The 17,299-nt window shown below is 33.4% G+C and overlaps 2 protein-coding genes across 3 annotated transcripts; both read right to left on the reverse strand.

The window, feature by feature from the left end:
* Positions 1 to 901: 901 nt before the first annotated feature.
* On the reverse strand, positions 902 to 1,489 carry LOC107872141. Its single transcript, XM_016718926.1, has one exon. It carries the CDS (start codon positions 1,487 to 1,489, stop codon positions 902 to 904), a length of 588 nt encoding a protein of 195 aa, XP_016574412.1.
* Positions 1,490 to 5,692: 4,203 nt separating this feature from the next.
* On the reverse strand, positions 5,693 to 14,730 carry LOC107871289 (isopentenyl phosphate kinase). 2 transcript variants are annotated; one of them, XM_016718170.2, is made up of 12 exons: positions 14,332 to 14,730; positions 13,243 to 13,473; positions 12,959 to 13,056; positions 12,385 to 12,427; positions 11,664 to 11,725; positions 11,484 to 11,540; positions 7,669 to 7,704; positions 7,524 to 7,601; positions 6,700 to 6,766; positions 6,525 to 6,587; positions 6,119 to 6,222; positions 5,693 to 6,047 (listed from the first exon to the last, which is right to left on the reverse strand). In XM_016718170.2, the coding sequence occupies exons 1-12, from the start codon at positions 14,384 to 14,386 to the stop codon at positions 5,952 to 5,954; spliced, it is 990 nt and encodes a 329-aa protein (XP_016573656.1). In that variant the 5' UTR covers positions 14,387 to 14,730; the 3' UTR covers positions 5,693 to 5,951. The 2 variants fall into 2 exon arrangements, with proteins under 2 accessions (XP_016573656.1, XP_016573658.1); XM_016718172.2 differs by lacking the exon at positions 5,693 to 6,047 and having other exon boundaries at positions 6,178 to 6,222; positions 6,491 to 6,587; positions 14,332 to 14,486.
* Between the last annotated feature and the right edge of the window lie 2,569 nt (positions 14,731 to 17,299).

Here is a 17,299-nt window from a genome sequence, read left to right on the forward strand (position 1 = left end):
GATTCTCAAGCAAATCAACCTAACACAAATCCCAGATTAAAAAAGAAAAAAAGAAACAACAAATTATAAAGGCCAACAAAAAAATACTAAGCTAACACAAAGTATGCAAAGCATATGCACCTGATTGAAAATAACATTGACGTAAAGAACAAGAATAGTCGAGGTATCGTTGATGTCGTAAAAATAGTACAAGATGTCCTAGATTTCTAGTAAAATATGATCAAAATATTACTTAAATCGAATTATAGAAATTATTTTTTTAAATCGAATTATAGAAATTATTTTTTTATATAAGGTAAAATTCTAATTAATTTAGAAGTATTAAATGTGATGATTCCTTATTTAAATCAAAGAAGGACTTTAAATTAATTATAAAGTGAATAAATAAATAGAAATTATTGGAGTAAAAAGGTAAAAAGACGATTTTGTTTAAAGCGGACGACAAAAAGTTTAAATCATTTTTCTAAGGATCTTCAAATTTTTAATATATTATAGATTAAAGATTATAGATTATAGATTATAGATTATAGATTATAGATTATAGATATAGAATATTCTTCGATATAATTAAATAACAAACAACTTAATGTATACACAATAAATTTCATTGATTTTGATTTAAACGTGAAATAAAGTATTCTTTATACTAATTAAATTGAATTTTATAATGTGCTAAGAAGTAGAGAATTTATTGAAACATGATTCCATAGATCTTCAAACATTACACATGACATTGTCAAGGTTGAACGAACAACATTGATACGTTTTTCCCTACTAACATCTCATAACTTTACGATATCATTAAAACAACATAGACTAATAACGATATGCGACAAAATAAAGGTAGAGATACTATTTTTGAAAAGCAACATAATGAAAAAGTAGAAAAATACTGGCACGATCACTCATCACGATGTGCTATTGGTCCATGGCCATCACTGCTTCCACCCACCAAACTTGTTGATGCGCTCCCACCATAAAAATTGTCACTCTGATCTACATTATTTTCAATTGTTGTCTCGCCATTAGAGAGAATTGATGGAGGCTGAGAAGACTGAGATTGTTCAGCGAGTTGTTTCTCTCGTTCATCAAGTTTAGCTCGTATAAGAGCAAACATCTTTTGCAATCCTTTAATTTCTCTAGCATCAAGTTCATTTAAATTAATCTCTCCATCATATAATTTGTTGAACATAATTTCCATTTCCCTCTCCTCAATTTTTTGCTCAATTTTCCTAATATTTTTCATTTTCTCCTCCAATTTATGTGAAAGGAAGGTTTCACATTCAACTAACCCTTCTAACCTTTCATCCCTACTTTGACTAAAGTACCATAAGACACTAGCCATGGCCTTAGCTTCATTTGGCCAAACAAAAGGAATGGTTTCTCCGGGAGTAAAAATAATTAACGCAACAATTATATCATAGAGTGTGTATAATTCTTCTGCTTTTTTTGACAAACTAGCTATTCTTTCACTTAAATTCTTTGCCATATTTGGTAAAGAGGAAGAAGAAGAAAGGAAAACATTTTTTAGGAGCAAAATATATAAATGAATAATTATTTGTGAAGATAGAAGAGGAGGATTGAAATGTATATATAGATGCATAATGGAACTTGTTAATACCATATAATAAAATGCCTTCTAGTAAATCTAGATAATTTGTTAATAAATTTGTTAGGTCAATTTGATTTTTGGATGATTAATTAAGTATTTTCCTAATATGCTTGAGAATTCAACTTTCAACTAGAATTTCAGACCATATTTTGAAAGTTACAAATTCCTTATGATCCAGGGGTGACGTTGCACATATTTATGCAATGTTAATACCATATAAAAAAGGACTTTTAGTAAATCTAGATAATTTGGTAATAAATCTATTAGGTCAATCTGATTTTTGGAAGATTAATTAAGTATTTTCTTAAAATGATTGAAAATTCAAATTTCAACTAGAATTTCAGATCATATTTTGTAAGTTACAAAATCCTAATGATCAAGGGGTGATGTTGCACATATTTATGAAATGTTAATACCATATAATAAAATGACTGCTAGTAAATCTAGATAATTTGATAATAAATCTACTAGGACAATTTGATTTTTTGGAAGATTAATTAAGAATTTCTTAAAATGCTTGAAAATTCAAATTTCAACTAGAATTTCAGACCATGTTGTGAAAGTTACAAAATCCAAATGATCAAGGGGTGACAGTTACAAAATCCGAATGATCAAGGGATGACGTTGCACATATTTATGGATGTTAATACCATATAATAAAATGACTTTTAGTAAATATAGATAATTTGGTAATAATTTATTAGGACAATTTGATTTTTGAAATATTAATTAAGTAATTTCTCAAAATGCTTAAAATTCAAATTCAAATTTCAACTAGAATCTTAGACCATATTTTAAAAGTTACAAATCTTAATGATCAAGGGGTGATGTTGCACATACTTATGGAATGTTAATACCATATAATAAAATGACTTCTAGTAAATCTAGATAATTTAGTAATAATTTATTCGGAGAATTTAATTTTTGAAAAATTAATTAAATATTTTCTTTAAATGCTTGAAACTTCAAATTTCAACTAGAATTTCAGATCATATTTTGAAAGTTACAAAATCCTAATGATCAAGGAGTGACGTTGCACATATTTATGAAATGTTAATACCATATAATAAAATGACTTCTAGTATATCTAGATGATTTAGTAAAAAATTTATTAGGACAATTTAATTTTTGGAAGATTAATTAAATATTTTCTTAAAATGCTTGAAACTTCAAATTTCAACTAGAATTTCAAACCATATTTTGAAAGTTATAAAATCCTAATGATCAAGGAATGACATTGCACATATTTATGAAATGTTAATATCATATAATAAAGTGACTTCTAGTAAATTTAGAGAATTTAGTAATAAATTTATTAGGAAAATTTGATTTTTGAAAGATTAATTAAGTATTTTTTTAAAATGCTTGAAAATTAAATTTCAACTAAAATTTCAGATCATATTTTAAAAATTATAAAATCCTAATGATCAAGGAATGACGTTGAACATATTTATGGAATGTATCAAGAGTGAAGCCTTTTTGGATCACTAATTATTCATAAATTGCGCGCTATATAATACTTTATGGGAAAATAAATTTGGCTAAATAGAAATATAACCAATTTGAAAATTCAAAAAAAAAAAAAGAAAAGGACAATGCTGACAATGACATTTAGCGTACTATGGAATGTGGGTGCACTATTAAAAAAGAAGAAATAATTTTATATCAATTTTAGCAAATTTGTGTATAAAATATTTATATTTTTATATTTTGATATTTTTGGAGAAAGTCATCGGCCCGGAGTGCTTTCAGGGATCGGAGAGAGCATGGATTCAATTGTGCTATATTTTGCACAATGAATAGGCCCCTAATTCTGAGTAGTATGACATTTCCTTCTGCATTTGTTAACTTTTATTTCTCTAAAAATATAGCAAGTAGATACAAAAGTAAAGAGGTGCATTACGTATAGTGTTCGTTGCAGAGGAAACTGTTTTTCAAGAAAATAATTTCTAAAAAAATAGGTGATTTCTTACTTATTTTCTTATGCTCGATATACAAGTAAAAAATATTATTCTAATTCAAACTATGAGGATGAATGGGGTAGGGTGATGGGTGTTGTGGTGAGGGATGGACGTGGTTTGGTGGTTGGTTGCTATAAATAATGTGGAACATGAAAAAATGATAAGAGAGTAAAAAACATGATTGGAATGATCATTATTTTTCTTTTCCTCTCTAGTTGCCATGACTAAAAACTATTGGTTCATGTTTGGTACCATTTATCGATTTTTGGCTTTAAATTAGAGGGAGGAGATGGTAAATGGTTTGACATTGTTTGTTGTTGATTAAGTTATTTCTTCATGAAAAGATTCTTATTATGAAGAAGAATCAAACATTTTTCGGTCTTATACAAATAGCTAGCAAATCTAGACACCTGATGCATGTAAGGGTAAGGAAATGAAATTGAAACTCTAAACTAAGAATGATTAAACTAAGATATAAAGAGAAAAGGTAGATATACACAAGATGTATTAATTGGAAACTGAAGAACCTTGATTGCTAAAACCTTCTATTAATCAAATCAAACAAACACCTAATCTCTTAGATAATCTCCTAGAGGAAAGTTTCCTCAAACAAGCAATCTGTTAATATTGTGTAGCAATAATAGTCATAGCTCCAACTCTCTCAAGAGTATATTAAATCATCAAAATAATCTGAGTTTAAATAAACTATTCTCAATTATTTATAGTTTAGGCTATAGCTATTACATAAACTCTAAAAGAAGCATCCTAAAAATTGCAAAAACAACCAAAGCGCATTGCTAGGCATGACATATGGTTGTATGTGTGATCATTTACGGTCCACATAACACTCTGTAGGTTAGATCCAGCTCCCAACTTCTAATATATAGTACAAGGTACGGTCTGTATGCTGATTATGTGGCCCACAGATTATTTCATAGGTTATAGCACCTAAGGACTAAATTTGACAATGTCCAACTCTTGTCATATGATCTATGTACAAACTGTGTGTTATGTGGTCCAGTGTGTATCTTTTCCTCTAGTGATATCCAGATGTACAAGACTTATGATCAGGATACAGTCTGTATATCGAATCTGTGGATCGTATGTTGTTCTATCAGCACTGAAATCCAACAAAGGCAATAGCTGACTTACAAGAGTTTTAGTACTCTTCAAAGTCATAGCATACTAAAATTCACTATTTATTGAAACTGACCTAGTTTAGCATTTACTATACTAAGCAAAGCTAAGGATAAGGATGAAGACTGGGGATGATTATTAAAGAAATACTCTTAATGACAAGAGTTTTCTTAAACTTGAGGGTGTATTTTAAAAATTGCTTTTTGCATGCTTAGTCCCTTTTGTCCCTTCTCCCTTTTACTTCCATTTTAACAAGTTCCTAAACTTTAAGCTTTCATTCTAAGCCCCTTCAAAGCTTGGATTTGGCATGTATGCATCAGATTTTGTCCTCCAAAGTGATCTTCATGATGTTCAAATCCTGAGATGAAATCAATATAATATATTTATGAGTAACCCTTGAGGGATGGAGATACCGAGTTTGAGTCCTTGTGACCGGTCTTCATGTAAATTTACTTGCATTAAGAGGGGGTGAGCTAAGAACATATCCTTAAATCAAATGTATGTTGAATAAATTTGATTAGACATAAAAATCTAAATCAAATGAAATATAGATAAGTAGTTTGGCAAGAAGCCCCAAAAAGTATATTAATAGGATCCATCATCATGACATTCTATTGGTCCACGGCTAGCATCGTTTCCACCCATACGCAATAGGCAAGAGTATTACGTTGGTAAAGCATTGACCACTAAACTGATAAAGAGTCAATTGGTAGTGTATAAAAATAGTGGTGAATAGAATGTATTAATAATGTTGGGAATAGTAATATTGAAATTAGTTATGCAAAGATTATTTCTTATCTATTATTTGGTTTAATGCATTAGGAACAATTCCGTCTTTAACTATGCTTATCCACATGGTAATAGCCCTTGTATTACTAATACCCTGATTCCCTATGTATTAGTTGTATACTCAATAGGACACATCTAATCCCTATAATGTGTAGTAAAGAAAATCTCAGAAATGAAAAGGAAACTGGAAAAGTGAAAAGTAAAAGGAAGAATAGAGAGAGCACAACAAAAACAAAAAGTCACTCACAATCCCTGCCTGTCCCGTAAAAAATGGCTAATCATTTATTTTTGCTGCTTTAGTGAAAGAATGCAAGTAGGATTCGATCAGCCAGCCACAGACGGGAGAGGAGGGAGGGGATTAGACATTATAAAACAAATATTTGATGTTTGGGAACGAATGTCTTCAAATGATCTGAACCCTCGTATTCAGCACCAGCAATGTGTGATTTCGCTCAGCTCATATAGCGGATGGCTGTACCGAGCCAGTCATCCGGTATGCCGCCCTTCAAGATTCCACTAAGGGCTTTCACTGAGTGGTCTGTTGCTGCCTGCATCAATTCAAATCTTAGCTCCCAGGAAAATAAATAAATGAACTAGAATTTCCAGGAAAACATATTACCTTTGTTATGTAGACATCAATCCCAAGCTTAGCAATCATGGCGGCTTCTGTTATTTTTGTCACCATCCCGCCAGTTGTATCATGAGCAGCTACAGTGAATTCAACTGTTGATGAAAGATTCAGGAATGATGAATACCAAGTAAATAAATTGTCTCTGAGATAGTAGATGTTAGTGCCTTTATAAAGAGATGAGCAGCTAATCCAGCATGACACTGCCATCTCCAGTTGCAGTTTACAGTATATGCACAGATGTACATATGCTGCTGATTGCCATATGCACAGAAGAGGTCAGTTCAGATTCTTTAGGTCTGGCTTAATGAAAGCTACGTTGGTATTCAAATGTATATTCGGTTCTCAGAGTAAGCAAATTACTCTTGATGTGATGATATAATTGTCCTGTACTGACCGGGCTTGCTTGTATCTTCCAATTTAGGTTTCACTACCGACCAGCTTCCATCTTCACGTACAGCTGCAACAAATAAACATAGTCCCGATATGATATAGCTTAGTGAAGGTGCTTTATAGAAAGTAGCATATTCAAAACAATAAACACAACTCTAGGGCTAAAATGGAGCATTTACCAATTTCCTGGATAAGTACGGCGCCAGGTTCTGCTGGTGGACGATCATATACGCCAAGAACATCCGTCTTTGCTCAAGAGGTATAGGATAACATTTATACAACACAATATCATGTTGATCAAAGATAAAGTATCACGAAGATGAGATGATCAATAGCAGCTTAAGTATCAGGCCAAGTTAGTGATTCTGTATTCATTTTGTGCACAACTTGAAAGCACCTTGACACAAATGTGTTGTCCTGAGATGGACCTAGAAATAAAAGCAGTAGTGTCTTTTTCTAATATGCAAATAAATTACAGGTTTTAAGGCAATGTTTCTAAAAAGAATGTAAATGGACCTTAATGTTTATGATGTCTTCTCATAAACCTACAGAGATATTTTAATAGAAGGAGCATTTGAACCTTTAGACTGTTTTTTCAATGTGACATTCCAGTCTTGAACATAATTTACATTCATGTTAAAATTAGGAACCTAGAAAGTCTTATGAGTAACTAATTTGAATGTGTATTATGAAGATATTCTTATTTGCAAATCTACCGCATGAACATTATCAAAATGCACTCTCCTTTTCTTCTGATAAGGTAAAAGCGGGTTGAAAGCCTGAGGTCTCAGGTTCGAATCTCAAGAGACAAAAAGCACTAGGTGATTCTTCCCATCTATCCTAGCCACCTTGGTGGACAAATTACCTGATATCTATTGCTGGTGGGAGGTGCAGGTATCCCGTGCATTTAGTCAAGGTGAACTAAAGCTGTCCTGGATGCCATGATTATCCGAAAAAAAAGTTATATCAAAATGCACTCTCTACATAACATTGTGTTGGATACAAGAAAAACAACGAACTCTGGCTTTAGTTCAGCTGCTAAATGACGTATTATCACGTCTCCACTCAGGATAGTGCATTCCTGAACAAGTGAATGGATTAAGTAAATGATCACCAAGTTAATGTTCAAATATACTTGAAAAACGCACCTGTAATGTATCCAAGACTGCATCTCCGTGCAGAACCTGAAATTCAAATGAACTTGTGTTACGAAATTCTACGTCACAAATTAAAAAATTGAAACAATTGCAATAACAAAGTGACTAAATTAGGAAGTGATATTTTATTTCACTGATATGATATCTTATGAAAGAATAGTGAAGAAAAGCTTTATGAAGAACAATTTATAGAAGTGCTTCCTCGCAATGAAGAAAATGACTCAAAAGTGTTCGGACAAGGCAGAAAGGAAAACTAAGCTAAGGTACATGATACAAGCACGGATAGCACCAAATATGAGGATCCTTTTGAAATCACAATAAGGACGCCAAGAGGAACTTGGATGGATCTTGTTGAGAAAAAAAGGAAGGACTTCCACCTATGGATGATAGCTTCGATCCCGAAGGAAGCTATCTATCCGAGCTCCTCTTCGCGTCTTTATTGTGAGCTCAAAAGGATCCTCATAGTTGATGCTTTCTGTGCTCGTATCAGTACATTTGCAGAACAACATATTTTTTTATTTGCAAACATAATTTGGTTATTTCACACAGATTAACATTGTTATAATGAATATCACATTAATTCAAGAAAAAATTAATATTTTGACAAGCTCTTGGACGCACAGATAAATTAACTAGTAGTTACTTTCATATATAATTCAGTGATGAACTAGCATTAGCATTAGATAATCCCTTGTTCACAATTGTACTAAGACCTACTCAGGTTATGCTTGAATACAAAAATATGTGATTGTGAATCGTGATCTTTGGATATAAAGCTGAAGCTATAATTACACACTTATAGTTAATTCCACGTGTCATTAAATATATTGGCTTTAAATCTTGATATAACCCATATGGTTAATTATCAGCAAGTTTCATGCATATATACAATTGCAAGAGAGACAATCTTCACTGGTATTTTTCCTCATAAGAAGCATGAATTACAATTAAGGATCAAATTGTCCACCTCTTAAATTTCTTGGTAATGTTTAAATATCATGAACCAAATCTTTTTGTGACAAAAGATAGATAAAAAACACTTCCGTGCCTTTAGAGCTTTAACTCTCAACCGACACCTGCTCCTACATGAGAATTAAATGTATCCCTTCTCCTTATAGTAGTGAATAGCAGAGAGTTAACACTTTGTTCAAGTTATATTCATAGATGGAAACAGAGGCGGCCTGGGTTCTGAATTTGAAGACAAGAACATAAAAGGTGAAGAAAATATAATGTTGCTAGTAGGTTTCGAACTCACAACCACAAGGGTCGAGGGATCTGCAGTCCACCCGGGCACCACTGAGCTGCCTAATTATCTTTTAATGTGGGTTCACATGCAGTAATTATATATTTATCTTCTTGATTTTTCAATAAAAATATAGAGTCTACACGAAAGCTATTGGGTTCACCCCTGATACGGGTACGATCATGATCGGGGTTCAATGCGTCAAGACTCGAGCTCGGGGGCTGCCCATCCAAGGAACAAGCTTGGAAGTGTAGAGAACAAGTCCCACAAGCTCCAAAACTGTTCACTGTTCATCCACGTTCGCTGGTCATCCGCCCTTTGCAAGGGTTTTTTAGTCATTTGTAATAAGTTAACCTAGGTATAAATAGAACCTCATTAGGTCATTTTTGGCAGATTTTCGGAGAATATATTTTGTAGCCTCTTTGAGAGTCTTTAGCAAGGTGGAATCCTTGGACAAAGTGGAATCCTTGTGTTGATCATTTGCTTAGAAACGGAGATTACTTGGGAATTCTGGTTCCCTTGAGGTCACGTAAGAGATAGGTTTAGGTTGTGTGTGATATTAAAGGTCCAAGAGTGGAATAAGCTTTGGGGTTGTTAATATTATACCATCCCTTTGTCTATCTATCTATCTATCTTTACTTTCTTGTAATCGTTTGTCTATATCTAGTGTAATCCGTTTGTGTTCTTGTCTTGTAACCGTGTGTTGTTGTTATTGCATCTTGTTCATCAAGTGTTGTTGCTGTTTTAGTGTGTTTTACTCTTGATATCACTTCCCTTCTTGTTGTTCTTGCGAATCCGAGAGAGGTCATCAAAAGGGTCATCAAGTGAGGGATGTGGACTATTTTGAGACGCATTGTGGATTGTTTTGTGACGAATTGTGGACTGATTTTTGCTAATCTTTAATGTGTTTGTTGTTTTCGTGTTGTTTGCTTAGTAGCTCTTGATGGGTACAAAGGTGAATGAAGCTGAAATGCCTAGTTGGGTTTAATCCATCATGGCAAGGCTTCATGCCATAGATAGGCGAATAATGGACAGAATGAAAGGAAGATTGGACCGGACGGAAGGCTCTCTGTGCAAGAAGTTGGATAGCTTGATAGAGCATCCAAGCCTTCCTAATCAAATTCCCGTGTGTGGCCATGCTCCACATGAGCTACAAGGTAATCAAACTAACTTTTGCACTCTAGTGAATGAGGATAATAGCCAACTAAGTGTGAATGATAGTTTATCTTTAAGTGAGCCGAATGTGCCTTCATTTTGTGATGAAAATGTACAACTTGAGATTGTGGATACACTAGTTGATTCACCTAGTGTTGAAGCCATAGTGGAAAGTGGCAGTACATTGTCTTATGGAAGTCATGAAGACCAACTTGTGTGTGAAAATGATGATGTTGAACATGTTGGCCGAATGACTAAGGATGACCCTCTAGTTGTTTTTGTTATTGACCATGATAGTATAGAGGGGACATTTGATCATTATTGTAGTAGTATTGGGGTAAGGAAGTGTATTCCCAACCCATGCCATGGACACTCTACCCATTTGATTTCGGTGATCATTTGAAGTGTGGTGATGAGGATGTCTTTTGGAATGCCTTGAATGTGCATGGAATGTATGGCTTTCCTCTCTCGGCTTTCAAGTCTAATTGTTGTTCCAAGAAGAGTCTATGTTTTCCACTTGATAAGCGACGTATGTTCCTTGTTTCTTGTCACACTTATGTGGATAAACTAGTTGATTCTCCCTTGGTAGGGTATTCGGGTAAGAGGGATGTTTGGGTATATGTGAAGTTTGAGCCACCTTGGCAAGATGCTATGATTGATTACACTAATCCTAACCCTCATACCTTGAGGAACTTTTGTTTGCTTGTCCTTCCTATTGCTTTGCAAGGTTCGAATTCGAGGACGAATCCTTTCTAAGGAGGGGAGGATGATACGGGTACGATCATGATCGGAGTTCAATGCGTCAAGACTCGAGCTCGGGGGCTGCCCATCCAAGGAACAAGCTTTGAAGTGTAGAGAACAAGTCCCACAAGCTCCAAAACTGTTCACTGTTCATCCACGTTCACTGTTCATCCGCCCTTTGCAAGGGTTTTTTAGTCATTTGTAATAAGTTAACCTAGGTATAAATAGAACCTCATTAGGTCAATTTTGGGAGATTTTTGGAGAATATATTTTGTAGCCTCTTTGAGAGTCTTTAGCAAGGTGGAATCCTTGGACAAGGTGGAATCCTTGTGCTGATCATTTGCTTAGAAACGGAAATTACTTGGGAATTCTGGTTCCTTGAGGTCACGTAAGAGATAGGTTTAGGTTGTGTGTGATATTAACAGTCCTCCTTGACATGAAAGGCCCAAACATCATCAGGAACCTACCTACTCAATGCACATTCCTAATGATGTGCTTGTCTAAGAAAATGGACAGGGAAGATATCAGGGTAAAGGTGTGAATATGGTCACGAAGTCTCTGCTTCACATGAAAACACTAAAATTGGAAAAATTGTGTTGCCAAGAAGATATCTATATGTGCAAAAATTTACGACAGTTTCAGGCTAAACACAAAAGTTTAAACTTACAGGTATAAAACCATAATCAATAGCTTTAATGACCATGGAAATATCAGCCTTCGTCATCTGCAAAAGCACAAGTTGCCAAATTAAACAATTTCACGGCAAGGAACAATTCTGTTTTCTCAAAAGAGCTTAAAGATATAGCAATATATCCATTGAAAAATGGTCTTCATTTCGCCTTCTAACATTTCTTTGGCATGTTGACCAACCACATGAGAATGGAGACATTCCGATCGAAGGAATACCCTCTGTAATAACAAAAAACATTTGTTAGGGATCCACAGATGAGAGACATGCATAAAATTGTGATCTAGGGCATGATTAAGTAATCTCTGAGGGGGGTAATCAAGTAAGCTCTTCAAGGTGAAAATATGCATCTAGGATGAATCACTAACAAACCTTGTATCTGAAGACCTGTAATTTTTTTGTGGGATGACTGGATGGACAGCTATCAAGTACTATGGAGATTAACAACAGGACTTGATTAATTAGGATGTTAGCTTCATAAAGAGTGATGTGGCAACTTAAAAGCAGATACTAAACCAATTTAGGCCCTCATAACATCTTCTGCAGAACAAAACAGCCCCTCCAATCTGATAAGATGATTGCCTATGGCCTTCACAATGTCTGTTCCAATCATATTTCTGATCATTCAATAAAGCCGTTGGGCTACAAGAGAGATTCTCAGCACTTCAACTACAACAACATACCCACTGTAATCCCACTTAAACATCCAAATTCATTTCAAGTCCCAACCCTACCCAAAGCGAGACCCAATGAGGTAAATGGAGTGCAAATGTGAAAATACTACGTATTATGTTACCAGTTAACATTTAATTAAGATAAGATCTCTATTTCTAGACAATCTTAGAGGCTAATGGCATGGAAAAGAAATTGTTACAAGTACCTCTTGCTAGGGCTCTAACGATTTCAAGATTGAGGGATGTGACCTGCAATAAAGAAAAATAAGTATTATGTCACATATCACCTGAGAGTCAAAGCAAAACATCAAAAGAGATCATCGCACGGAGACGAAGAAGTCTAATAAGTAATTAGGTCATAATCACTTAATTTGGTTCAGTAAACACCAAATTTGTCATTCCCTGAATAATCTAAATAGACATCTCTCAGGAGCGTAGTGGATAAGGTCAAGCAGATAAGAAATTGAGCATGGAAGTTTAGCATCCATAAGGTCCTGGAAATATGTCCAAAACAAGAGGAGGATAAAGACACATGCATGAACTATTGCGTGTAATGTTTGTGACCTAAATGAAAGGCCATGGAACATAGGAATGCAAAAAAGAAAACAGGGTAGAGGTAAATATTTCACTGGCTTCTGCAACGGCACTGCTAGTCCTAAGTTACAAGCAGACGGTAAAAAGGAATAAACACAAAATATCAGCTACGTAATAGAGCTGAAATATGTGTCAGGCGGAACGAAAATATTGCTTGAAAACGGAAAGGTGAGGGCTGGATCTTACTGAAATTCTTGTAGCAACAAAACCGGCCTTTACAAGAGGTCGGCTTAGTCCACCCTTATGAACCCCGGACTTGCTAGCTTGAAAGTGTCCAAAGGAACCTGAAGGCAATGAGGGCAACATCAGAGGATCACGAGTTTACTTGAAACTAAAATCTAGATTGTCCTTCTAGAGCACCAAAATTGGTTCGATTTATGTTTACTTATTTCATAATTCAAAGATTTTTGCAATGGCTAATGAACTTTACTAATCCTGCTAATGACTAAACACACTCAAGTAATATTAACCTGCTCCATGAACAACAATAAAACTTTCTGAATCCCCTGCTGGTTGATCACTGAAATCATCAATGAAACTTGGAGCTTCAGACTGTCCCGGCCTTCTACTCCAATCCATTCCAAGAACATTTGCAGAAGTAGAATCCGGAACAAATGCTTGACGAAGATGGGATGACACTTCCTTAAGATTCTCCTCATCTATAGTCTCCAATTTATGTTTACTTGTGATGGCTGCACCTCCTGAACTAAAAAGTAAACAAATAATACATATGACATGCTAATAAGTAGGGAAAATTTTCTATCCCCATGTTCACACCAACTTGATGTCACTAACCATGGCCTGTTACGAGTAACCTAAAATAGTTCAATACAACCTCAGCAGAAAGCATCAACGGCTCCATTCTAATTATTAAGTTGTATTACACTGACCAGCATATTTTTTTCCACAGTTAGTTAAAATCAATCAATCAATCAACTACATATCAATGCTGAACTGGTTGAGCTCGTCGTAGTGGAAAATCAATTAAAAGTGTTCAAGATTTAATATTTGATGTATGGAAATTAATTTTTGACCTATATGCTTCGTACGATTTTTCTCTATATGTATAATTTTTCAATGAAAGGTGTTCAACACCCTTCACTACATGTGACTGCGGCACTGGTCGCCTACACGTATCCTGTGTTAAGTCAAAGGATTCATCTGGCTTGAATATTTTACAGTGGCTGTCAACCCTCTTTTATAGATAGATTTTTATCACAAAATTAGTGGCAATTGAAAAGTAGCACAACTCTTTAGACCCATTTTGACTCATCAGACAATTTCTAACTCTACTTAGACCCACTTCAAACCATCAGGATAAAGTAATAAACAATTCACTACAAAAAATGACTATTTTCCCAATAACATTTCTCATATAAATTTGGATTGAATCAGTGGGAAACGAAAAAATACTAGTGATAGCACAAATTTCCCATTGAATGCGGTGGGAAAAAAACTCTATTTCTAGTAGTGAATACTCAAGATCTCGAACATTGGTTGGAAAAGCAAACTGGCAACTCTAATTAAATGTAGAAGAGCAAGAGAAAAGAATTGTTCACCGAGTTTGACGATGCAGCGAACACGTTTGGCGAAGCAAGTTTCCTTCTGCTCCATTTCTTCTTTAGTTGCTGCTGTTACTGCCACTTTAAAAAACACTTTCACTGCTTTCTTCAGTGACTTGACTGACACTTGGATGTAGGGGGTGTGCAGTCGGTTTGGTTCGATTTTTTGTGTTATTGGTTCGGTTTATCAATTTTTTATTTTTAAATATGTAAAACTAATAACTAACCAATAAGATATTTTCTTATGGTTTTCGATTTACCGATTTTTGATCCTTAACGATTTGATTTTCGATTTAATCAATAAGAAAATACTTATAAAATAAAAATAGTAACAACTAACATAAAAAAATAAAATCTTAATTACCGTCAAAACCTATGCAATGCATTTTAGTTTACAAGAATCTTCAAACTTGAAATGAATGTTAGATAGTAAAAAAATTGAATCCTAATTGTTGGAAATTATAAATGTTTTAAGCTTTTTGTTACGATAATAGCCGAACTTTATATTGCACCTTTGTTGCCCTGAATAGGTTAATACTTTGTGAAGAATTAGTAATGCATATAATCTATATACATACACATATCTATCTATCTATCTAGATAGATAGATAGATAGATAGATAGATAGATAGATAGATAGATAGATAGATAGATAGATAAAGAGAGAGATTATTGGGTTATCGGTTTAATCGATAGCCCAATAAACTAAAATTGATACCGAACCATTTACCCAATAATTTTGTTTATAAAATCAATAAAAAATCGTTAACCCGATAACCCAATATCAATAACTCAATAATATTTTTATCGGTTTGATTTATCGATCGGTTCGATTTTTGCACAGCCCTACTTGGATGGTTGTTTCCATGGTATTGTATTGTATAATAACCATAACCATAACCATAAACGAAGTTTGTTTTAATTGTTTATTAAAATATTAGTTTAACGGCGCATGCCGGCACGTATAAGTTTAATTATTTAAAATTAGATGATTTTATTTATTGTAAAGATTTTTAATAAAGTGCAAAAAGTTCAAATCATTTCTCAAAGATCTTCCACACTTTAATATAATAATGTAAATATAACATATATTTTATTGTAAGCACATATACATTTTACCATCAGAAATTTTAAGTGGTTAATTTATCAGAAGTTTCAAGTGGTTAATTGATCGTTACTTAAGTGGTTAATTTATCAGATGTTTCAAGTGGTTAATTGATCGTTACTTTTGCGTTTGTCACGCGGTACCTTTTTTCTTTGCTGCTAGATGCTAAGAGAGACGCATCGGTTTGAACCATATTTGTAGTACGATTATTTTCTTATTATCTTTTCTATATTAAAAGTTATTTCTTATTTTTAAAGTTAAATCTTTACAAAATCTTTGATTACTTAAAACTTTTAAAAATTTGGTAATTCTTATATTTTTTCTTATTCCAACGTTTTTATATTTATTTCTATATTTTTTAAAATTTTCTTAAAATCAACTTTATTTGATTTAGAATTCTCAAACTAATGAAAAATGTATTACTTGTCATTAATTCAGATGATTTCTAATAAGAAAACGTTTTACTATTTGGTAAGAAGCCCCAAAAAGAAGATAACGTTCTTTTTGCAAGTTAGCCCCAACAAATTATGATTTAGTGGACAGTAAAGTGTACTATTAACAATTTCTATTGCTAAATAATAAAAATGTATTACTAACTCTATGATCAAATGAAGGATTAGCAAAAAGTATTGTTAATTAGCTCGGGATATTAAGCAATTGATAAGCGATGAATTTTATCACTAATTGATAAGCAATACTATCTATAAAAAACAACTAAGAGATAATTTGTTGATGTGCCTCTAACATCAAAATCGCTATTTTGACCAATATTAATCTTTGTTGTTGGCTCGACACTACAGAGAAATAATGAAAGTTGAGAAATCTGAGATTGTTGATTAATTTGTTTGAAGGATAGATTTCGTGCTCCTCTAACTTTTTGGACCTTTCATCCGTACTATAACTTAAATACCTTGTGAGTATGACTTTAGAATAAGTTTCGTTTGGCCACATTTTCGGAATGGTTTCTCCGAGACAAGAAATGATTAATGTAACAGGTACATCAGATAGATAGGGAGGATAGATAGTTTTTTTGCTTTGATGAACAAACTATCTATTCTTTCACCTAAATTTCTGGTCATATTTGGTACACAAACAAAAGAAGATAGGGTAAATTTCATCTATATATAGTAGATGTTGAAATCATTTTGGCAAGTTCGTATATTTACTTCTGAACCTCCTTCAGTCGAAATGCGCAAAAACTGACCCAAATATCACGATTATAAAAAAAAATGTAACAACCTACCAACTAGATCGCCTATATGGCCGCAACCCAAGAATTAGGTTGCGAGTATCCATTATTTTCTTCTGTTGTAAACAAACTAACTACTCTTTTATTCTTGATGATTTTTCTTACGCTTTCACTACAATTTATCAAATAGTGTAACCTATATAAATTAGGCATGATTGGTACTCACCAAAAAGATATTTTTTTTGTGCCCAAAAAAAAAAGAGCACTTCCTTTTAAAAATTTGTGATTTGAGTATATTAGGGTGTGATTTAATGGTCAATATGTAATAAAAAAAAAATTTAGTGATGAATAACTTTTATTGCTAAACAACAAAAATTTACTACTTATTCTATTCAAGCGAAAGATTATCAATGAGTACTGTTAGTTTTGAGCTATTTAGCGAAGCGATGGATTTCAACACCATTCTTTTTTTACTTTCTAGTAGCTAGAGGAGAATTGTGGGTTTTAAATTGAAATTCTATGAAAGCGACAAAATACTACTTGATGATTTCTTTTCATATGCCTAAACCTTGGGGGGGTTGGGGGGGGGGGGTAAAGTTATCCGATATCTATGTGGTAGATTGTATCGATTATCCGATTTAATAGTGAAGGGTAAAAGCTTATCAGGTGTT

Source organism: Capsicum annuum, chromosome 5 (genome assembly GCF_002878395.1).
Source record: "Capsicum annuum cultivar UCD-10X-F1 chromosome 5, UCD10Xv1.1, whole genome shotgun sequence".
NCBI lineage: Eukaryota > Viridiplantae > Streptophyta > Magnoliopsida > Solanales > Solanaceae > Capsicum > Capsicum annuum.

Excerpts from the sequence above, each read along its gene's own strand:
- LOC107872141 (XM_016718926.1), bottom strand. The coding sequence starts at position 1,489 with ATGGCAAAGAATTTAAGTGAAAGAATAGCTAGTTTGTCAAAAAAAGCA.
- LOC107871289 (XM_016718170.2), bottom strand. The coding sequence starts at position 14,386 with ATGGAGCAGAAGGAAACTTGCTTCGCCAAACGTGTTCGCTGCATCGTC. Across the intron at positions 12,428-12,958 it reads TTGTTGCTACAAGAATTTCA|GTCACATCCCTCAATCTTGA; the intron begins GTAAGATCCAGC and ends TCTTTATTGCAG. Across the intron at positions 6,588-6,699 it reads CGTACTTATCCAGGAAATTG|CTGTACGTGAAGATGGAAGC; the intron begins GTAAATGCTCCA and ends TATTTGTTGCAG.